This window comes from Macrobrachium rosenbergii, chromosome 50 (assembly GCF_040412425.1).
Source record: "Macrobrachium rosenbergii isolate ZJJX-2024 chromosome 50, ASM4041242v1, whole genome shotgun sequence".
In the NCBI taxonomy this organism is placed as follows: domain Eukaryota; kingdom Metazoa; phylum Arthropoda; class Malacostraca; order Decapoda; family Palaemonidae; genus Macrobrachium; species Macrobrachium rosenbergii.
Window position 1 is genome coordinate 28,786,156 of NC_089790.1, and position 23,771 is coordinate 28,809,926.

A 23,771-nucleotide genomic window follows, 5' to 3' on the forward strand; every position below is an offset into this window, starting at 1 on the left:
TAAGGGAATTTATGATCAGTTTCAAAAGCTTTACCGAAGGCACTACTCTTGATGAAATGCATAACCAGATTTAGTACCTGGGAAATGGCTAGTACTGGAAATGGGTGACGATGATGTGCATGAACTTGTTGGCCTGAAAGCTCGAGAGCTTTCCACCAAGGAACTGACTGAACCGAAGGAAGATAGAAGAAAAAGAAACTGATGCAAAAGAAGCATGCTTGGTAATGGAGGCACCAAAACAGTTCACAGCACAGACACTCACAGAGGCATTTGTTACCATTAGTGTTGCAAAAGCATACTGATTTCAGAGGAAATGGATGCCCATTATCTGAGTCTGGCAAAAGTTGACAGGCAGATGCAGAATGTTCCAGCTTGTTGCAATAAATTTACAATGAAAAAGAGAAATATACTCTCCAGTCAAAAGGTTATATCTTCCCAAGGAAGACTCTTTTAAACCATCAAGAAGTGTCAATTTTCTGATGCCTTTAACATGTGCCAAAAATGCTGTACCCTCCACTAAAACTTCACAAACAACATCAGAAGAGAGGAAAATGACTATCACTTCATTTCTACCATCCAGCTGTTAATCTAAATGCAACCTAGGTTATATAACTTAACACTTGTTTTCAATCAGCAGCAGTGCCACCAAAATTGTGGTGCGCCAGAAAACGAGACACGTTAAGTCATAATAAGGAATGCTGTATTAGTTAATGAATAAGATTTGCATCTTATTTTGTAGATAAGACTACATTAAAATATATTTCACAAAATTTTTGTATGTTACCACTGGTTCACAATTTGCTGCATGACAACAGACATGACATGACTGTTGCTCTTGGGTACTGAAGGGCAGCTCATGGATGGTTCAATTTACACTATAGATTATTCTTAAAGTGCTCCTTCATTGCAAAATGAACCTTATTTTAACATTTAATTATAAAATTAGCTTTGTTTTAAATAGCTTTAGCCAGAGTAAATGGTCTGATTGATTGATTATGAAATTTAGGTCTTGAAGACCAAGCGCCGGAACTCATCTGGATTATTCAGCGCCAGTAAATGGCCAGGAAAAAACTTCTGGTAGGGGTAGCTCAGACTCGTGACCAAAAATTCTTTAATTAATCAGTAAGTTACATACGATATCAAAAACTTTATTGTAAAATTGGGATTACATTAGACAATTTTGCTGAACTTCAGGCATTAGAAGCGTTCTGAGTATGTTTAAGGCAGCTGGCCTAGGCTGTCATGTTTGGCATTCTTTTAATCTGCAATTTTACCATTTACAGTGGGTTTAGCATGAAAATAATTTTGTCTTTCAGAGGAATGAACTGATGAAAGAGAGGGCGAACTCTAGCCTTCCATCACAAATCTTGTATTCTAGTACAATTTCTTTTGCAGTTTCAAAATTTGGAAGGTATTCTTCAGTTTCTGCTTTAATTTTTAGAAGTACTTACATAATGTATTTAGCATGCTTACATTTTCAAAGCAATTCCTAAGCATACTGGCAGTGTATTGTCTTTCATGTCATATGCTCTGTCCTTTAACTCATACTACGTACATCTTTTGACTGATATTTTGTTTCCTGTATTCGTAATATGTTGCTTCCATGAATAAATTTCTCCTGAAGTTACTTTTCTACAAGATTTTCCATAATTTATTATAAAATGGCTTGAGAGTATTTATCTGTGTACTTACTAACACGTTTTATAAAGCATTTTCTTGCATTGGTAGTTTATTATTTTACTGAATCTCTTGTTTAGAGCATCAAGATACCTCCCAGTCAAGTATTGTATTTCTCTCCTATCAGCTGCGTCAACCGTCACTAAAACTATTTGCATCTTCGTGATAATGCAATCTTTCAAATAATGTGACTTTTATCATTTATATCTTTTGTTCATATCAATCAGCTTCTGTACATCTTTTGGTTTGGTGTAGAAGTTGTTAAGTTTTGTAGAGAAAATATCATAATCAGAAAGTGGTTACTTGATTACATTTCACATGATATATACTCCACTTCAACCGGCCATGTAGCTGGTGGAACAAAGTTATGTAAATAGGAGGTATTTAGTTTTCTTTAAAAAATCGTAATAGATTCTGGTTCATTGAAACAGCATAGGTTATCATTAACCATGATTAGTTCAATTTTTTTTTGCCACTGCCATCTAGTTTGTGACAATTAACTTTTTGCATGGTTGGGTATGTATTCAAGTTCCCCAGAACTGGATAAAGGAACAGCATCCTTAACAGCAATGTTGGGAGATTGTTTATGATGCAACAATGAAACCTGACCAGTAATTTGTGCTTAACAGGGTATAACTGACATTCTCCTGTGGAGGTAATTTTATTGCTGAAATTTGGTGGTTGATGTTAATGTTATTTATTGTGCCTTATATGTATGAGTTCTTTATGCTCTACCAGCATTAAAAGTAGAGCTTGACATGGGACTTTCATCTCACTCGACCACATCTCTTTTGGGAGAAAAGGCATGGCATCTAACCTCATCTTCAACGATGTTCTGAGATCAGTAAATACAGTCACGTGAGGTTTATCACTGGAAGACCAATTTTGACAGGAGAAGAAGGGAAAACATGATAAGAAAAAGTGAGAAAACCTTAGACTATTTAGTTAAGAGCAACTCCATTGAAGGGTTAGTAGTCTAGAACAGGGTTTCTCAGTGTGGGCCATGAGAAATTTGCAGGTGCCAAAGGATAAAATTAGAAAAATGGGGAGGCCTCCATAAATTTTATAGATCATATTGGTACATTAATTGCTTGTTGTGATTATTTTCACAGAGAGTAGAAAACGTACATGATCTTTTCAAGGGTAAATAATCTTAAAACCCAAAGCTCTGGTAAACGACTAAAAAAGCAACTGACTGAAACTGTTTTGGTTGAACCTGGGAGCACAGGAGTTCGCTTAGTTTATATACAGAGGCTTGCTTCTCTGACCTTATCCAAATGACGGTGCCATACTGGTCTTTGGATCTGTTTATCATCATCTAACAAGAAAACGTAATACACTTGCAAAACGGCAACAACTCAAGTGAGTTAAAAAAGGGAGTGTACCAGAAACTCTGGAAAGATGTTAGGTTGTTCTTCGCCTTCTTAACATACTACTTGGTTGAACTAGGTTTATTTTCTTACTGTCAAAGACCTGTAATTGCCTCAGTATTGAGAAAAGAGGCAATCAACATCTCACTTTGATAGCGCTGGAGCCAAACATTCACCAGCTTGCAGTCCAGCACCAGTCATAAGGATCACATTGAAAAGCGTTGGAGGAAGATTCTGATTAGTATACACAGATTCATTGTTACATATTTGTGAGCTTTTCAAATAAAATTTTCATCCATATTATGATGCCCATTGAGTTACAATTGGAGCAGGAGTTCTGAGTCCATAGTTCTCCCAAAACTCAAACTACAGTCTTTACTATATCAACGCAAGTCGGGGGAGGGGGGGCACACGAACTCAATTTGGCTGGGAGGGGACCATGCCATAAAAAGGTTGAGAATCTCATATCTAGAAGATCTGGAAGTAACTTTTGACAAATAAGGTGGAAAATGAAGTGATTTTTACCATTTAATATGGTCTATTTCACAAGGAAGAACACTCCATTGATACTCCACTTGTAATGTAACATTACAATACTGTACAGGATAGGGAGCTGATATGCAATACACACCATTATTTAATGGAACATTTATTTCACAGTTAAAAATTTGACCCTGCCGTAACTGATCATCTCAAGAGACAGAAGGAAGCACACAGTTGGTAAAATGCTTAGTGACCGGGTCACCCATATAAGGGTTATCTTAGGGCCAGTCAAGATAAGGAAAAATATGGGGCCAAAAGTAGTGTTTTTTTTTTTTTTTTTTTTTTTATAAAGGAGAGAGGATAGCTAAAGTGCAAACTTGGGAGGGAAAGAGGGGAAAGCAAAGTTTCCAATGTTTTCTGGAGACTTTCACTTCTCAAAAAGAGGAAAGTCTTAAAATTTTTATTTTACAAAGTATGGTTTTGTGACGATACCCCACAACTTTGAAGGCTGCAAAAATCAGAGCAGAAGAAGATTCCATGTAGGTTCGGTAAGCTTTCTTGCTAGTCTGGGTAGCCAAAAAGAAGGCATAGCCAAACCATGTCTTGGATGGAGATGGAGTTTTGACAGAAAAATGAATATATAACCTATTTCTTCAGCCAACACCTAAATTTGCCAATCAGAAAACTTCAGAATGGCGGCACAACTAGCATAGCCTGGCTGATAGAACATGTGACTCGATATTCACTGGTAAACTGATGGACAAAATGGAGAACTGAAGCTAATCCAGTTCAGCTTTGGCAAATGAAAAGAATCAAGTTGATATCATGAGAGGAATAGATTTCACAGTATTTCATGTTGTTTGAAGCATATAACCACAGGACAAGTTGGCTACCATCCCATGGGTTGGTGGGTAGCTTCAATGGGAATTATTTGCTGTCATCTCATGATGAAACATAAATCTACAGTACAATCTCATGAGACAATGAGGCTCTGATCAAGTATCTAGATATAATGCACTTTTCTTATCGAGAATGACTGATATAGTGCAAAATGAATATCAAAACTTATTTATATTATACATGGGCTTCTGTCCAAAGTACCTGTAGGGACTCAGACAATAAATAACATATCTGGACTGTGTACATTAACAGTTTTGTTATCAAAACCAAATACAGTACACACAAAATTAAACGCACTTTCAACAGTTAAGGACTTTGTGACAGAACACAATACTTAAGTGTGTGTCAATACAAGTTATGTTAATGTCACTGGAAATTCACGTTCAAAAAAAGATGCTTTGTTCTAAATCTAAATTTCCTACACGTTGCAAAGATATTCTTTGTGATTTAATGTTTGGCAAAAAATAAAAATGCATGATTTAAATAAAAAGGAGTCAACTACAATAGTAATTCCTGCACAGACTCACTGGGCAAATTCTTTTTAAGATACTAAAAATAGATGGAAGATTGACAAGCCGACTGAAGTAATAGGCAAGTTTGGATATACAAAATTATGTTAAGTCACAATACTTCTAGAACAAAAGTGTGGAAAAATAGACAATATGTGGGAAACTTAATACTGTAATACATTGCATTCCAAAAACAACAAAAATTACTTCACCAAACCAAATTAATCTTGGAATGTTAAATAACAACCTTATGGATTGTAATTTCGCTTCCTAGCTCATGAAAAGTCCACTGATTAAAAATTTTTCATGATAAAACTGCCATTCTTAGGTAATACAACTGCAGGTTATGGGTGTACCTATGACATCACTGACATTCATTTCCTATGAAATTGGGCTCTATAGCGCCCATCAAATAAACCTCATACTGCTGTAGGTTATTAACAGATACAACATCTATAGAAAAGCAATCACACAATTTCAAAGTGCAATGATAAACAAAAAACTTGACTGTGAATTATAATCTAATCATATACTGGACAGCATAAAATCAACATATCTAAATTTTCAACTGTTATAATTTTCATTGGTGCAATCTACCTGTCAGGAAGTCTGATTTTTGTTGAAGATAGGTAGTACTTGAGACCTCCCTGTTTTTAAAGGTCACAATTACCATATACAAAACAAAGGAACACTTCTACAGTCCCTACGGATAATGATACTGAACAAGGATATGTTAGTTTGGAACTTCACCTCATCTAAAAATAACTACAAAACATAACCCCTAGAAATAATACTGACCCGCTAATAACACCATGCTCTGTCTTGAAACTTTTGTTACACTTCAAAACTTGGCTCATTAAGATTCATCACTCTGAAATTCTACTTTCTACATTTTAAAACTGTCTCAAGTGTCAGGTTTTGCTTTGCATATCATAAAATACTGGATTCAAAATCCCAACTGTCATCATTGTGTTTGTGTTCTTAGGCACATAAGTTGACATGGGAAGATACCTGATTTCTGTATGTTTGTGTTTGTACAATCTGAGATAGCCGTGACGTAAATGTCATAAAAGATGCAGCGTTTGGAAGATAGAGAGTTTTGCTTTCATTTCTAAAGAAGACAGTGAGAGAGAGGGAGAGAGAGAGAGGGGGACTCTCAACTATGGTGAGCATATGCAGCAATTCAATCTCAGTAGTTAGTCACAGGTCCTTTTTCTATGGTCCTTCAACACCTAAATTGAAGACAAAATGAAATCCTATTTGTCACTGGAATATTCATGACAATAAAATATTAACACATTCTTACCTTCATACTCAACCTAACTGTTTAATATACTGTTGCACATGAAAGTGAATAGGTTATTCTTAAAGAATCTGAAAAATATTAGATGAATAATGTTATCAATCCAAACTGCAATTTATTCTGTTTCCGACTTGCATATATATTAACATACTAAAAACAGAAATGTTCCTTGTCAGAGTTTTCGAGATGTCTCTGACCTTTACCATTTCTTACGCTTGGACAGCCAAGGAGCATTCTTCACAATTTTGAACATTGTCAATAAATTAACTATCTAAAATTTTCAGTAAACAGATTTCAGTGTGGTAAACAACTGCATGATTAATAACAGGCAACAATATTGTATTAACATAATGCAGTCCTGCTAAAGCTAAAGAAATGACAAAACAAACTAATTAAACTACCGGCTGTAAAAGACGAACAATATTCAGTATCAAGTTGGAAGCAACATAAACTATACTACAGCAGATGTAGCTTACTACACTAAAACCATAAAAATCTGTTGGTCTGTTGAAGATCTCTATTAAGCCTTTTGGCAAAAAGAGCTTCCTGAGGAGCACTAGAGCAATAAGTCAAGTTGGCTCCAAATGGGTGCCACTTATGGGAAAAATTGAGGTTTTCTATGGAACGGCGTCAAGTAGCTGGTTATTGAAGGCAATGGTGGCGGCAATATTCTTTTCTGCGAGGCTTTTAAACACGGCATCATCACATAGGATCAAAAGAACACTTTTACAGTTTACCAACTGCAGCACATACAGGACAGAAGTTTCTGGACAATATCAATCTAATTTCAAATATAGTATAAGTAAAACATTCAATATACAGTACTGCTCACTGTCCGTATACGAGCAAATAAATACAAATATATCTGAGTGCATGTTCATGTTGATAATTTATGTGTGTCTTTATGCAAATATGTATATGCTGTGCATGTAAATTAATGTGAATCATGTACCTATATACATAGTATATGTTCAGTAAAGACTAATGAAGGGTTAAACCAGATCCAGTGATCATTTTCGTAACATACACTCTTCTGCCAGTCTTCTTAGTGATTTGAAGAATTTTACCATCAACGTCAGCATAACAAAATTCTGTCCAGACAGGATGGGAGGTGTTGAATACCATGAGAAATCTAGATCTTTACAGAGTTTGGTAGCTAAAATTGTTAATTTCATGCAAAAGGTTACTAATGTTATTCAAATCGCAAAGAAATCAAGAAGTTATTTCGTGAACAATCTGAAAACATTAAAAATAAAATGAATAAAAATTACCACGAGGGGAAAAAGCTGACAATGTTTGGGATCTGAACAGACCAGGTTTCAACAAGCTCATCTTTTAGGGCTTACATTTCCTCTTTGAGGTAAACAGATCTGGAGAGAGCTTTTATGGAAACTCATATCACAAAAATAAATGTGGGAGCCGAATACTTCAATGGAGGTACAGTTTACTTCTAGAGACACTGCATTGGCATAAAAACATTACCATTCATACAGTATGTCTTCCTATAAAGCTGAATTTTAAAATCTGATATACTGTGCCAGTAATTGAAAGATTTTTAAATGTAGTTTATATCCACTAGCAGAAAAGGCAGATATTTCATTCTAATGTTGATTAGGTTTAGACTAAAATAGAGCACATTATGTTTGAAGAAAAATCCACAGCTCCAGCACTATAGATATGTTTACCCAGGTGAATGCATGCACAAATGTAACAAGAGCAACTTCGGAAATAAGGGTATGAAAAAAGCAAGGAGATATAAAATATGTGGTTTCTATAGACATGAAAGGAAATCACTGCCAAAATGATTAAGTTGTCAAAATTCAAAATTTGTATTTGAGGATACCTTTACTTAAGTATAATAGACATATCTACTCAAATGTAATAGATGAAAACCATAAACACTGGATTTGGAACAACCCAACTTTCCATTTACATATGTACATAAATTTTATATATATATAGAGAGTTTACACTGTATGGTAAATTATAATAAAAATCTTTGTATACAGTGTATAGCATGTTATAAAAAAATTGTGTATTACTGTATGTGTATAGATATGCAGGTGTGTGTCTCAGCAGATGTAAGTGCTTATTTTGTGCTGTTTATGGTTCTGTATAGTGTTATGGTTCTGTATAGTCATTCACTGTACATGTGTGTACAGGATATCTTGCGTGTATAGCCTACTCATGTTTTGTACTGTTTGTAATGCAACATATCTATTCACCATACATGTGTGTACAGTGTATCTTGTGTAAAAAGAAATCTGATGTATGCATGAATGTGTGTCTATACTGTACTTGTTTATAAACATAAACTAAGATATGCAAGATGCTTGACGATCACTGTATCAACTAGCTCTAATTTGTAAAACATGGTAATCACTGGGAACAAAGAATGAACACCATAATAATTTATCCTTCGTAATAATCAAAAGGGATTAGCTTCTAGAGTATATGCTAATAGAGAGTACGACAATAGTGGTAGCAATAGTAGTAGTTATAATAGTAGTACAGTTGTCAATTCATCCAGGCAGCATAGCTACAGTTCTTCTGGCCTGGCTATGCACAAGGATGAAGGGGAATAGTGAGTGTACCAGTGTGGCTCTTTAGGTGGTTGTAAAGGGGCGATTTGGGACGGTGGTGATGGAAGTAGTGAGTGGTGCGGGATTTGGTGGACGCTATCATACCCAGGGCGAACACCGAGAGTTTAGGTTCTGAAATAAAAGGTATAAGTGGAAAGTAGGAGAAATGAAGAAATTAGTAGTTTCTCTGCAGCCATACCAACTTACAACAAGTAAGCGGGATCAAGGGCCACAAATCAGGGATAAGAATAATGAGAAAATTTCCTGAGAGTTGTACACTAAAACAGAAAGGTACAGAACCATTTCTGGTCTCTCCTGATTCACAGATGAGCTGTGGGGAGTTCAACTTTCAATAAAACTTAAAAAATTTAATGTTGAGTAGTTTGGAGTACTGTACTTAACAATATGATCATTTTTGCAAGCAATATAATTTACACACCTTTCAGCTTCAAAATGATTGATTACACATTACCATAGTATCAATAAAGATAACACAAATATATTCATAAATATACATAAATTAATAAAACAATTGTCGGTATGACACAATCCAATGTATATGTAAGTACTGTATGTGTAACCTGCACAATACTTATTCTATGCACACAACCTTATGCATATATATATATATATATATATATATATATATATATATATATATATATATATATATATATATATATATATATATATATATATATATATATATAATATACATAATATATATAATATATATATATATATATATATATATATATATAAATAAATATGTATGTATATATGCTTTATTGCATTTTTATACAGTAATGTAAGAGAGACAGAAAGACAGAAAGACTCGTTCTATAAATTTACATCAACTTATGATTTTCTCACCTTAAACTTAACTATTACAACAACTCTCTATTTACACAAATAAATTAGTTCTGTAAAGGTTTCTTAAGGAAATGTTACGGCTAGAAATCAGTTCAATTACCAACTAAATTGGACGAAGTTGACTTTCATGGAAGATTAAGCTTTGTGATTATGAAAATATAATTGTATGTAATGATGAGAAGAATGTATTGAATTATCTTTTAACCTAAAAACACTAAACTCCAGTAACATTTTTTTATATACAGTAAATGTAGCTAAACTGATGCAACTTTTCAAAACTCTAGTTATTTTGAAATCCAATCACAGTACATACAGATGTATGGAAATACATGGACAGAGGTGCCACAAAGACTTACAAGTCCATCTAGAGGATACCTTTAGTAAAATTACAACTGTGTTATTAATGTTGTTTAATCTATCCTCGAACTAAATAACGGCGGTACTATTCACAGCTCAAGCTGTTAGGAGATTCCAAAACAGGACGTCTTACATGTGAAGTGGTTCCCACAGCAAGTGGGACTGAATGTTTTTGCGTTGCAGTTTTTGCTCATTGGACCTAGTTTGACTGAAGTTAAATACTGTAGATGCCTAGAGCCTATTTTTTTGTATACATTTACTTTAAACATGTTTATCAACTGTCCTCTTAATCAACTTTCTGTGCGGAGTACAAGCTGCGTGTTGTAGCCTCCTTTGATATCCAATGTGTGGTGGTATTAGTGTGGTTTGAATTGAATAAAAGCTAGTAGTTCTTACTCGACATTCTTGATTTTATGACCTATGGTCATGATTTTGCATTTATCTAACTTAAATGGCATATGCCATTCTATGTCAGTTGATCACTCATCTATTCTCTGTTTTACAGTACGGAAGTATTTTATTATTAGACAATTTTTTTAACATGAGCAAACTTAGCTATTTTGCTCACCAAGTCGTTTAAATCCAGGTCATTTATGCAAATAATGAAAGCAAAGTACCCAGCACTGAACCTGAGACCCACTACTTGTGCTTCTGGTCAACCAATGAATACCCCATTGATAACAGCTCTTTGTGATTTGCTACTTAGCAAGGCTTCTGTCCAGTCTTCTACTTTACCTAAACATACATACTCATTACTTTCGCCATAATCTTGTATATGGCACCTACAAGTGCCTTCTGAAAATCATGTAAAAGCACCATATATCTATTGTCCTGCTTTTATTACATACAGTACGGTATATACTAAACAAGTGCAAGGGGTCTATAAGGTTTGTCAGTCATGATCACCCATTATGAAAGCCATGCTGGCTGTCTAGATTTAGACTGTTTGATTCTAAATGTCTTAATACGTTGTCTGCTAAGATAAGACTATTACCTTCCCAGGAACTGAAGTCAGGCTACAACATATTAAGAGAGAGAGAGAGAGAGAGAGAGAGAGAGAAAGAGAGAGAGAGAGAGAGAGAGAGAGAGAGAGAGAGAGAGAGAGAGATACTGTATAAATATGCAAATAGGTGTGTGTAGACATACAAATCATCAGCAGTCAGTATATCACCCTATGAGTTATATGAAAGTTGAGCATTCAAATAACAGAATAAAACATTACTAAGCAACAGCAAACTGCAAAATAAATATGTAATTACGTACATTATGAAACAGTGAAAAATCAACATAACTATTCTAATAAAATTTGGACATAAATCCTGCTGTTCACATGATGTCTCACTATATCCAGCTAAGCATGACATCAGTAATTCTTTCAGGCATCAGTCAATGATAACAAGTACATACACATGATAAAACTCTACCCAAACAAGCTTTCATATAGGGAACTTAATAACCTGGGAGCAGTCAAATAATTTCAAACACTAATGTCTAAAATATGTTACACTTCAAACTGGACTGTACTTACTGCATCAAAAATACATCAGAATGATTCAAATACCATATCTCTCATATATGAAAAGTCATTAACACGTGTACTCAGGGTCAATATGACACAAGCTTTCTAAAATAGAAATAAAATTTATGCACTAACTGGATTACTAGCAGTTAATTCTTCTACATTTACAAGAGTTGAATTTCCAGCATAATTCATTCAATATCACTGAAAAGATTTACAGTCATAAATGATTTTCAATATACAACTTGCAAGTAAAGTAAAGATGAAATTACATCAAATTTGAAGGCACAACAAATTTGCCTCTTTTGGAAGTAAAGTATTCTGAAACTGCTAAAAATACAGTACTTCCTTGCATGATACAAAATTTCAAGTGTAATGATTCTTTCTAATTACTGTACTAAACTTGATTGAAGCTCAAAGATCAAGAACTGTATCACAGGCTAATGACCAAATTTTATAATTTCAGCTGTGAAAATATAAATAAACTGCAAGAAAGTAGTCTTACCCACTTCAACTGGCTCTTCCAGCACAAAATCCCACTAATGCCCAATATAAATGTTTAACAAAAGTTATGAACAGTTCACAGAATGAATATCTTAATACGCTGTAATGCTAAAATCAGGAAGATTAAGGCTTCCTGGCAGAAAGCAATAACCCTTTTGCTAATGAGATGGTAACTTTGTGTAATGTACTTTATCATTTTAAATATTTGCTTGTTCTGTTTTATCCTTCAATAATAATAATAATAATAATAATAATAATAATAATAATAATAATAATAATAATAATAATAATAATAATAATAATAATAAAGATCCTAAAAAATGTTTTAAAGGATTTGCGTCCAGTACTTGCCATTAACTTTCAAGTGAAATTTAAGCAATCACACAAAATACAATTCATCATTAATCTTGAATTGCATCCTCTGCAAATAGGAATAGGGTCAAGAGGGGTGGTCAATAAATAACTGTGTTATTATTATTATTATTATTATTATTATTATTATTATTATTATTATTATTATTATTATTATTATTATTATTATATTGTATTTCATTGAAAAGCAGTAGTCTTCAGAGGAAGACCATAAAGCTTTTCTAATTTTCTTGTGGATTACTTTTCTGTGGCAGAAAAGTTATGTAATAGTTGACCAATGTCCCTTTCATTCATCTGCCTCAATGGCAACACTACAAGCAGAGCATCATCACTACTGTATATACATTTGCAAAGCCCTGTCTCATTATTCCTCTTGGCACTCCATACAAAAAGAATTTGATTTGGCCACCCTAACTCTTGCCACTACTATAAGTGTTACCAACTGCAACACTGCAGTAATAGGAAAATGAAAAAACAGATCATCAACAAACCGTACATCCCGTTGGCCACCAACAGACAATGACATCCTCTATCAAACACATTAAACCTGTCAACACTGACCAGATAATCCTCATGATATACTTTAAAATCCAGGGCAAAGGGAGCCTTCTGATGAGGAATAATCCAGTCCTGACAGTGCATGACACCTTAAGGAAGACAAAGAGGCATTATAAAGAGATATATAATTGACAACACCAAGGACAGGAGCTGACATCACATACTTGAGGTGCTACATATTTTGAAATATAAACCCCAACTTGAATTTCATATAGGAGGCTTTCCTACTGCCCCTGAATATTAGAAGCTCTATTACTGGAGCAAAAGTATTTCTCCATAGCAACACCACTGATCAGGACCGTACCCCTACAAAAAGTCACCCAATGGAACCCAACTCACATAAAATACCAAGCTGTTCTTTTATCAGTACTCCAAAGTATCTGCTAACACTGCAACCCTTAAACCTGGATTGAGTAAGACAGGTGCCAGGCAACCTGCAAGTTCTCAAAGTCAACTACAGGAAGTGTTGACAACACCAAAGTCCCGTAAGTTGCATCATACTACTGTATATTTGAGATATAGTGAAATATCAATGCCAATATCTATACTTCACTTCCATACAGGTGAGTTTGCCCAACAGCCCCTTAGTAAAATCCAAGTTTGACTTCCATACACACCCAAGTCTTTATCCAATCACTTGCATACCCCACACCTTCCTGGCTTCACCTATTCTGTGACTATACTCTTCTCTCATTTTACTATCATCCACTGCACTTATTCTTGTACCTATATGAATCAGCTGCTTCCATTCTTCACCATCCATTTTAATATTCATAACCCCAACTTCTTGGTACACAATTACTCAGAACCTTCTCCTCTTACAGACATTTTCCCAAGTCTTTTTACTAACGTCTGAAGTTTCTCTTCACTGTCTCCAATCAGCAATGTATCACCTGCAAACAACAATGATTCCACATTCCGTTCACAACTAATTTTCTTCAATCACTACTGTCCTTTCTCAAACTTTCCTCATCACTCCATCCATTAAGATACCGAACTATAGAAACATCATATCATTGTCATACTAACACTTTTACATATTCTAACATACATTATGCTCCTACTGTAAACAATTCATCTCTCCAAGTAACTCTATCATTTATACCATACATCCTATAAACTAGCCACATTACTTCTCTATCAAATCTATCACAATCTTTTTCTAGGTTCATGTAGGGCACATACAGCTTTATTTTTACTTTTAAACTTCTCCAATAACTTTTCCAAAACAAACAATTGATTCACACACTATCTTCCTTGTCAAAATATACACCATTCATCCCCTATCAATCCTTCTCAAAATATAAACCATTCATCCCCTATCATAATCTGACCGTACACCTTCCCTGGTATATTAAGTAGTGCTATGTCCTATATATAACTTTTACAGCTGTCTCTTATCACCTTTAGCTTCATACAATAGAGCAATAATTCATCTAAACCAGTCCTTTACATCCTTTCCTCATCCAGATACACCTCACTAAATCACACCACGATCACCATACCACAGCATCTCACTTGTAATTTCCTAAGCATCAGGGAAAGTATCATCCTCCTGTCTTCCACATTCATCAAACCTTCAAAAGACTCACCCCACTGACCAAGGATTGTGTCCACTTCAGACAATATCTTTTCATTTGCTGTACATCCTTCAACATGAGACCCAAATTTCTTTAACTTTCCCCCTACACTAATTCCCACTTGAACATTTCAGATTCTCTCTATGTTCCTGCTCACATTATCCCCAACTATTCACAGCAAAGCTTACTGCTGGCCCATGACCTCATGACGAAGCTTTACATTCATTTACTTTTTCCATCTCAATATCTTGAGTCATATCCCACAAAATACCCGGTTTCTCCTAATAAGCTCTTCTCACAGCCTTTTTAAATTAAATTCACTTTTAAATTTTACAGTAGAATTCTCACCCCTTCTGTTCCAACACTGTAACTATCTTAGTTGTTACATCAACCAAATAATGATCAGATATATCTTTCACTACTTCTTTCAAAAGCTACAAACATGAACTTGCTCAGGTATATACTCTTAACTTACATATTCTTGCAAATCTTTTCCTCATCATTTTCTCTTTCCCAAGTATTCATATAAATATTCCTTTTTGGAAATTATATATTTCTAACAATCAACCTTTTCTTCCAAACACATTTTCACAAGACTCCATTTTCTTTCACCGTAGGAACATCAAAACTTGCAATAATACCATCTCTCTCTCCCTCTCTATAAACAGACCCAATTTTTTTCAGCAATGTCATTTTTCCTAAAAGAGATGGCTCCCAAGAAAAGACATCATTCATTGCCACAGTTAAATAATTAAACTGTTAAATTCTGGATGAACTTGAGGCAAACCATGTCTTCCCCCATTTTTCTTTTTCATTTCTCCTTTCACATATTCCTATCCCAATTTTCAGTCGTTATTCCCATTTGAATCTCCTGTTAACAACACATACTAAATTGCCTATAAATTAGTTTTCTCCGTGTACACCTGTCTCCCAGCACCATAAATTCTAAGAGAGTGAAATCTGAGAGCACCTTTGTTTAAAATCACAAATCTACTTTTCATAAATAGCAGTATTCCCTTAGCCCTCCTTCGAACATATATACAAAACCAAATCTGGTGCATGATCTACAGAACTGACAAATACCCTTCTACCAGCACCATAAATTCTACGAGAGTGAAATCTGAGAGCACCTTTGTTTAAAATCACAAATCTACTTTTCATAAATAGCAGTATTCCCTTAGCCCTTCTTCGAACATATATACAAAACCAAATCTAGTGCATGGTCTTAACAACTGACAAATACCCTTTTTATCTTTCCGATCTTTCTGGGAGGCCTTACCTCCAATTTCATGACCTACAGAGAAGCAAACAAGGCAGCTGAAAGGCATGATGTTAGGGACATAAAAATTCCATTGCCATACCGGTATGGTAATCCATTACGTGTATTGAGAATTGAGGTCTGCCCCCAGGGATCTCCTCCTTTCAACGAATTACACTGGTGGATAACCAAATGTAATATACTGATCACTGCTATAAAGAAAGAAAATTATTACTGAATCAAGAGTCAATAAGCTCTTAAGGGGAAAATTAAGAATAAACACCATCTCTATTATCAGAAATTACATCCACCCCCAAAAATACCCTTTAAATACCCCTTGAAAACAAATAACTGTACAATTGTCTGTCTCTCACCCTATTCCCCACTGTAGAAGAAAAAAAATGTCATTCTTAACCTTCTTTATGATTACAGTAAATGTTTGTTTCCTGTTCAAAGATAACTATGCTGTAAATGCTGTCTTGTAAAGGAAGTCTTGAAAATTCATAATAATCAACCTTATGAGTAAAAATAAGTGTTTGCATAAAGTTTACAAGTCTACAGTACGAATCAGTCCAGATAAGAATGTTGGGTTAAAATCCAGAGGCTGTTTCACATTTATATGTTCCTTTTTGAAACTGGAAATCATTATTTTGTTGATGGGAACAGCACACTGGCTGTTTATTTGGAAAACATGAAAACAGTAAAGACCCTGTATCCTTGTTTGAAGTCATCATTTCTGAGACTTGTCTAAAGTCAATATTTCTGGGTCTTGTTTGAAGTCAGCATTTCTGGGACTTGTCTGAAGTCAGCTTTTCTGGGATCTATTATCTGATTTTCTTGTTTTGAAGTCAGCATTCCTGAGACTTGTCTAAAGTCTACATTTCCGGGCCTTGTCTGAAGTCAGCATTTCTGGGACTTGTCTGAAGTCAGCATTTTTGGGACTTATCTGATTTTATTTTGTGGTGAAAACTATAACACTAGCTACTTTCTGCATCTACACAGACGACCCCACAAGCAGCGTGTTCAATTGCCATACAGTATTAACATTGCCTCCCATTCACCAGTATCTTGCATGTACTATTTTGCTTCTGGAATGAAGAGGTCCCTCTTTTCTAAAACCTTTTTCCCAACATCTATCCAACCACTTCTTGACCTTCCTCTTCTTCCCAACACTTCTGATCTGTATGCTATTTTCACCAACCTGACATTTTTCACATATGAAGAAACCATTTAAAATACTGATTTATTTTCACACCTACATTAACCCTTCTACCATTCCTTGTTTCTTCACATTTCTAAGCCTTTCAATTTTTCTCATCCCACAAATACTACATGAACAATTCATTTCTTAAGCTATCACCATCTTCCTTTCATATGCATTTAACATTCACACTTCACTTCCATAGAGAGAAGCTGGTCCTATCATTGCTTTCACAAACACTCAGAGCTTTTTTATAATTTTTTCCTCACACAGCCACCCACATATACACACACAAACACTATATATATATATATATATATATATATATATATATATATATATATATATATATATATATATATATATATATATATATATATATATATAGACTACTTAATAACTGAAATAAGTTAAAACTCTAAAAATACCATCACACATTCAAGCTTACAAACCTCAGATAAACATTCTGTGAAAGAGAAAACATGTAAACAGTGGTAAAGCTGCAGCCAATGCACATGGGTTGGAAATGTCGAGGACACTAAAAATCACAGTGTCAGTACTTACTTACAATATTACCTATTATTTTACTAACATGAACACTTTCACAATTTTATCAATAAATGGTGGATTTTTTAGAAAAATTCCAGTTTGCACAATAACTGCAGCTCTGTGCACTTTGTTGAGAGATGCCAACAGCTTTGCTCAGCTCCCTTCCTCTCTCATATGCTTATCTTACAAATGATCATTAGTTTCAAAACGCCATTAAGAAAGTAATAGAGGAACAAAAACATATACTAATTCAATGCAGATTCAATGATGATGAAACTTCTCCCTTCGGGATAAAAAGTCATAGATGACATTTATTAACGGGATAAAAAGTCACAGATGACATTTATTAACCAAGGAGAGAGTCAAGCTCTAAGTCTTGTTAAGGCAGGAAAAGAGAGATTAATGCTATCATTTTGTGCTAATGCCAACTTGTTTACAGCCCAAATAAAACTACTAATCCATGAGTATTGAAAGGAACCGTTAAATGACTGCTGCCAAGCTTTTGAATGCATAGTTAAAATGCACAGATTACCAGAACACTTTTCCTAGAGTGGTTTCATCAGTGCTCTATTCCAGAAGTTGGAAGAGACCTCGCAAGTAAGGGATTATCTTTTGTTGTCTTACCAATAGAGGACAATGCACCTGGCCATCCAGAATCTCACGAGTTTGACACTAAAGGTGCCTTAGCCATCCATTTGGCTCTCAACACCCTCTACGGTAGATCAGAGGGTAATAACGTTGTTTAAGGTCCATTAAGCTCGATATGCTATGAAAAAAATTTTTCAGGTTATGGAAAATGGCCCTACTAAAGAAAACGTAACAATGACAGAAACTTTATACAATCCCTGATACCATAACTATTATCGAAAAAGCCATGGAAGCAACCAAGCCTACGACAGTTAACTCATGCTGGAAAAAATCTTTGACCAGAATGCGTCAATGACTTCACTGCATTTACATGGAGTCTATCAAAGAAACAATGAAAGAAACTGTGACTCTAGAAAAAAGGTGGGTGGGTGGCAAATTAGTACGGCAAGATGCCAAAATATGTGCTTGTGTGACAGTCTTTATTCAGCTAAACTTCAAGGGGATAGCCTGAGATCTCATCAGACCTCTTATTTGAACAGCTTCGTGTTCACCTGGAATCATCTGTTTTGTTGTGAGAGGGAGGGAGGAGGTCAATTCAACAGCTCCCAGTGTGGAACTGTTACTCTAGTAAGGTCTGACTCACAACTTGAACTTTGAGCAATCCAGTGCCCTCAAATGGTTGACAAGACTGATCAGGGTATGGTAACTTCTTATCAGATAGTTTCATTACAAATGGACAGTTGCTACCTAGTTCAACTACCTTATCCCTCAAGTAGATATTTAGCTATCTAAAGAAAATATTTATTTGGTATGGCTATAAGAAAAAAATACATTTATGGCATGTGCATACAAACCATTTACTTATTCTGAAGTCCCTCACTCTTCCTTCCAATTGGATGCACATGCCTCTCTTCTGGAACAAAGCTTCTACTGCTACCGGTAAGAAATGCATGTATCCTACCCCTACTGTGATGTTTCTCTGGCTACCAAGTCAAACGACAATTTTTTTTGGAATAAAAAGCATAAACAGACGATACGACGTAAAATGTTTTGTTTTATTAAAAATATAAAATTTGTTTAACCAGATAGCCCTGCGCTCCCAGTACTGTATATATAAATATATAACAATGAAATCTCATGTACTTTTCCCAAATGTTAGATAAGTTTGTTTAGGAAAACCTGTAATTGTCTGAAATAGCAGAACACACACCACAATTTGTGTGTGTGTGTGTGTGTGCGCGCATGTGTGTGAGTGTGTGTCTGTGAAAGAGAGAGAAAAAATTGAAGTGCATTTATAAGGCAGCATATACATTTCATGTATGTATTAAGTAAAGTTACCACTCTCTATTACTCTCCCTACCACTAGAAAGGCAATTGGGTAATTCTAAAGTAAGACCAACTTATTCAAGTTTTTCCAATTACAAGAACTTCTGTAACTAACCCTCAGTGACTTATCAACTGAGTTTTAAAATAAATACCTAAATGGCAATTATCAACCAATTACAGTAATGCTGAAAAGCAAACACAAGCAAATCTGTAGGAATGTAGGTTTTAAAAATGAAGATAAAACCACAACATAGATTCACAATACAAGTAATGGCATTGAAATTCAAGCACTGCAAATGAAAACAGGAATAAAATCCAAGCAAAGTAAAAAAGAAATTAAACACCAACACAAGTTAGAAAACTTAGTCCCGTACAAACATGGTAATCCATAAAACACATGAAGCAAAGGGTGAATGAGCTTAATGGATATGTTTAGTAATGATCATAAGCTCAGGCATATGAACAACTTGGTCGAGTTCCTCTTAAATGGACGATTATTACAATCGTATTATTTTAACGAATGCTTTAAAGGAATTTTTTTGTTAGTGAACAGTGACCACTGAAAACTTTTCCTTAAAGTTATTTAAGACTTTCTTGACAACAGAGACTGTGCAGGGTACACGCATGCTCATCAGCAGTACATCAAATTAGTCTTATTCTTAAATCAAAATCATCAATTTAGGAAGCACCTTTTCACACTACAGTTTAGTACACTTTGATATGTTATAAAACTATTAGTCAACAATGTTTAGTAATACTAACTGGCTCACATAATTATTAATCGTGTTTTATCTAGGTATAAAATAGATGGTACTATTAATAGCTTTATTTTTTCCATTAATATACCAGTAATTCCACTTCAACCCTTTTAGAAACTCTTATTAAACCAATCTTTAATATTCCATAGTTTGCATATCCAACTGGGCTTCATCTTATGTTTCTTCCAAAATTCATTTGTTTAGTACTTGCTCTGAAAAATTCCCTTCTCAAAATAAATTAAGGGAATTCATGCTTTTCCAAAGTTCCGTTTCTTTTTCAAGTGATGTATACAAGAATTCTCTTTTAAAATAACTCCACTGAAAATTTCATCCACTAGCAGTACCAACAAGCTTTCACTGACTGCTTAACTATATTTTTCGTTTTCTATTTTTCATTAATTATTTCAAGGACAAGGCATTTATTTCTACCATAGCCATCCTGAAAAAGACACACCATGATCTTCGTAACACTGTATTACAATATATTTTAATTGTACTTGCAGGGCAACTTGTTGCACATTTTCAAAATTGCTGAGTACTTTGAAGAAGCAACTAGACATGTCTTGTGAATGTTGTATTTCTCTTTCACAATGGCCAATACTCTACTACTGATGACAGCAGTATTCACTAAAGCTTGGGAACTTCATAACCTACAAATATCTGTGAAGAGTTTACTGTCGAAATAAGACAAAGTGTGATCACGGTGGTAGATTTCTCAAAATGTAGGTTTTGGGGTTATATGCTTCTTGGAAATAGGCTTGCTGTTTACAGTAATGCAAAAACGCATTACAAAACCATGTTGCATAGTCACTAAATCATCAAGTTTTGATGGTAAAATACTGTGATTCTGTATAGTTAAAATGGCTTTTTATAGTACAGTAATTTATCCCCTAAAGTTTAAATGTTTTGAAAAAAATCAGTTGCATTGTCTTGAAAAATAAATAAAAAGAATGTGAATAATTAGCCATACTTAGCTAAATTAATAAGTAATCTGACAGCAGAAACAAGGCAGAAATTAATTTTTATTTAATACTGACTATGATTATCAAGTTACTCAGACAACATTATCCAAGGACTTGATGTCTTTGAAAATTGAACCTTAAATTTTTTTTTTTTTAATTAAAGAAATTAAATTTCCTGCCACCATATGTACTGTGGGATATCACAAATAATGGTACAAGATGATACAGAAACAGGGTAAAATTCTTATTAGGAAAAGAATAACACTTCTATGGATAAAAATAAGCTTTTCCATGTCATGTCACTCATCTACAAAAACTTCAGTAAAATATGCATAAAAATTCCAAAGATCAGCACTTAAAAATCTAATCTACTTGAAAATTATTGCTGTTAAAAATATTGCTATTAGAGTACCAAAAAACAAGTTAGCAAAAAAAGCACACGTTACATAAAAATACAAGTTACATCCTGAATGTTGTTGCTTCATTCCATTAGGAATAAAATGCTGATAAAACAAACAAGCTATGCCAAAACAATGATCACTCATTTATTTTTTAAAGTAAACTAAAATGCTTCTAGCTAGGTTCTTTCAGATCTCAATGTGCACATAAGCATAATGTAAATAAAACCAACCAGATTACAGTGCAGTACATAACCAACATCTTTACATGTAACACTGACTAGTAATTGAGCTTGTACCATCAAAACACAATAGGACTTCTAAACAATGTTGTGTCCTACCTTTCTTGGACAAACAATTTACTAGTGCAGTAATCTATAAATAAACTGCAAACTTCTTAATCTTGGAAATTCGAAACATATCACATTGAAAAAGCGTTTTCTCAGCTTTGTGATACATTATGCACACAAACACACACAAACAAACATACATTAAGATGTTACCACAAAAAAACCAGCAAAAATGATTCTTCTGCTAAATCAACCAAGTTTTCATAATCTTCTAAACATAATCACAAAGCACTCTTCGAAGGATTCAGTTATGGATGGGGTAATTTCTCAAAGCTGCCATCTATTGTAAAGGCAAGTAAAGAGTAAAATTTGCTGAAAAGGCTTCACTCATAAAGTCCACTACCACAAACAGTGTTTGTTAGTGAAAGTCCTTTTGGCTTTTGCTTTAGACTGTCTCCTAACTGTTTTTATCCACAACTAGATCATATTCCAGCTTGACCTCCCCACTGATGTTTATGGAGCAAGAATCCATGGCCCAAAAAATCCCACAGCTATGTCTATTCAGCTATTGAATTTTCACATATTTGATACACATCCATGCTATGTGAAGACATTTAACTTTTGTTGCTTTCTATTAAATTTTATGTTTCACCACATACCCATTACTTATGATTAGCCCACGGTGGTCCTTAAATGTCCTCAAAATTTCACATTTTTTAACAGACACATGAAGAGCAGTGGTAGACCTGCTGGTATGCCAAGGAGTCCCTGGGTTCTCAAAAGATAAATGCCTCATTTTTTCATTTGTCTGTGCTGCTGAACAATCACTTCATTCTGCATACCTTTACTGATTTCTTTGAGCATTCAATACATCTAATTAATATATTCATTAATTCTTCTTCCTATTCCAAAGGCAGTAAGAGAATAAATTTAAAACTCTTGCTACAAAGAAATAGTAATGAGGTAAGGAACAGTGATCTTTAAGTTTTGTATGTATGTATGTCTATATGTGCATACACAGCACAGTACTTTACACAGAATCTACTGGTCCCTTTCACCAGTTATATAAGTTTTCTTAACTACCAGAATTCCTCACACTTTTTTGGGGATACACTTATCACTGTAGGCCTGGAATCCAGATGGGGAATAAATGAATAAGTCATTTCTTTCTTTGGTGGGATTTTAACCCAGGCACACTAATAAGAGTAAGGTCACCAGTTACCCTGCTTTGTTATGAAAAAGATTATATATATATATATATATATATATATATATATATATATATATATATATAATTATATACAGTATATACATACAGTACATATGTTATATATGCATATAATAAATAAATAAATATACACATATATAATATATATGTATATGTGTATATATATATATATATATATTTATTTATATATATATATATATATATATATATATATATATATATATATATATATATATATATATATATATCAGGCAGTACCTGGGTTACACCAGACTTGGCTTACGATGTTCCGAGTTTACAACGCTCTTCAAACATATTCATCAAAAATTATTTCCTGGGTTACAACACATGTTCCAGGTTTACAATGCCGACAACGGAAGAAATGTGGCTCCAAAATGGCAGAATGGTAAAAATTTGGAGTTTTTTTTATGAAAAACTCGATAAAAATGCAGGTTACGCTGGTTTCAAGACACCCAAAGGATTAAAATAAGGTTTTCTTAAGATTTTCGACAGTATTTTGGACAATGGCAGTCCGACGCCGATCCGAATAGAAGAATATGGATCCAAAATGGCAGAATGGTCAAAATTTAGGGTTTTTTTGATGAAAAACTCAATAAAAATGCAGG

General features: G+C 34.1%; 1 protein-coding gene across 21 annotated transcripts in view; it reads right to left on the bottom strand.

The window, feature by feature from the left end:
- The window catches only part of Stacl (Stac-like), a 566,256-nt gene that overhangs the window by 34,272 nt on the left and 508,213 nt on the right, over positions 1 to 23,771 (bottom strand). For 2 of the 21 annotated variants that reach the window (XM_067094369.1, XM_067094365.1), the window contains one exon: positions 8,837 to 8,956. The exons of the other annotated variants lie outside the window; for them this stretch is intronic. In XM_067094369.1, coding sequence (XP_066950470.1) covers positions 8,837 to 8,956 — 120 coding nt within the window. The remainder of the gene's footprint in view (positions 1 to 8,836; positions 8,957 to 23,771) is intronic. 21 annotated transcript variants of the gene reach the window in all.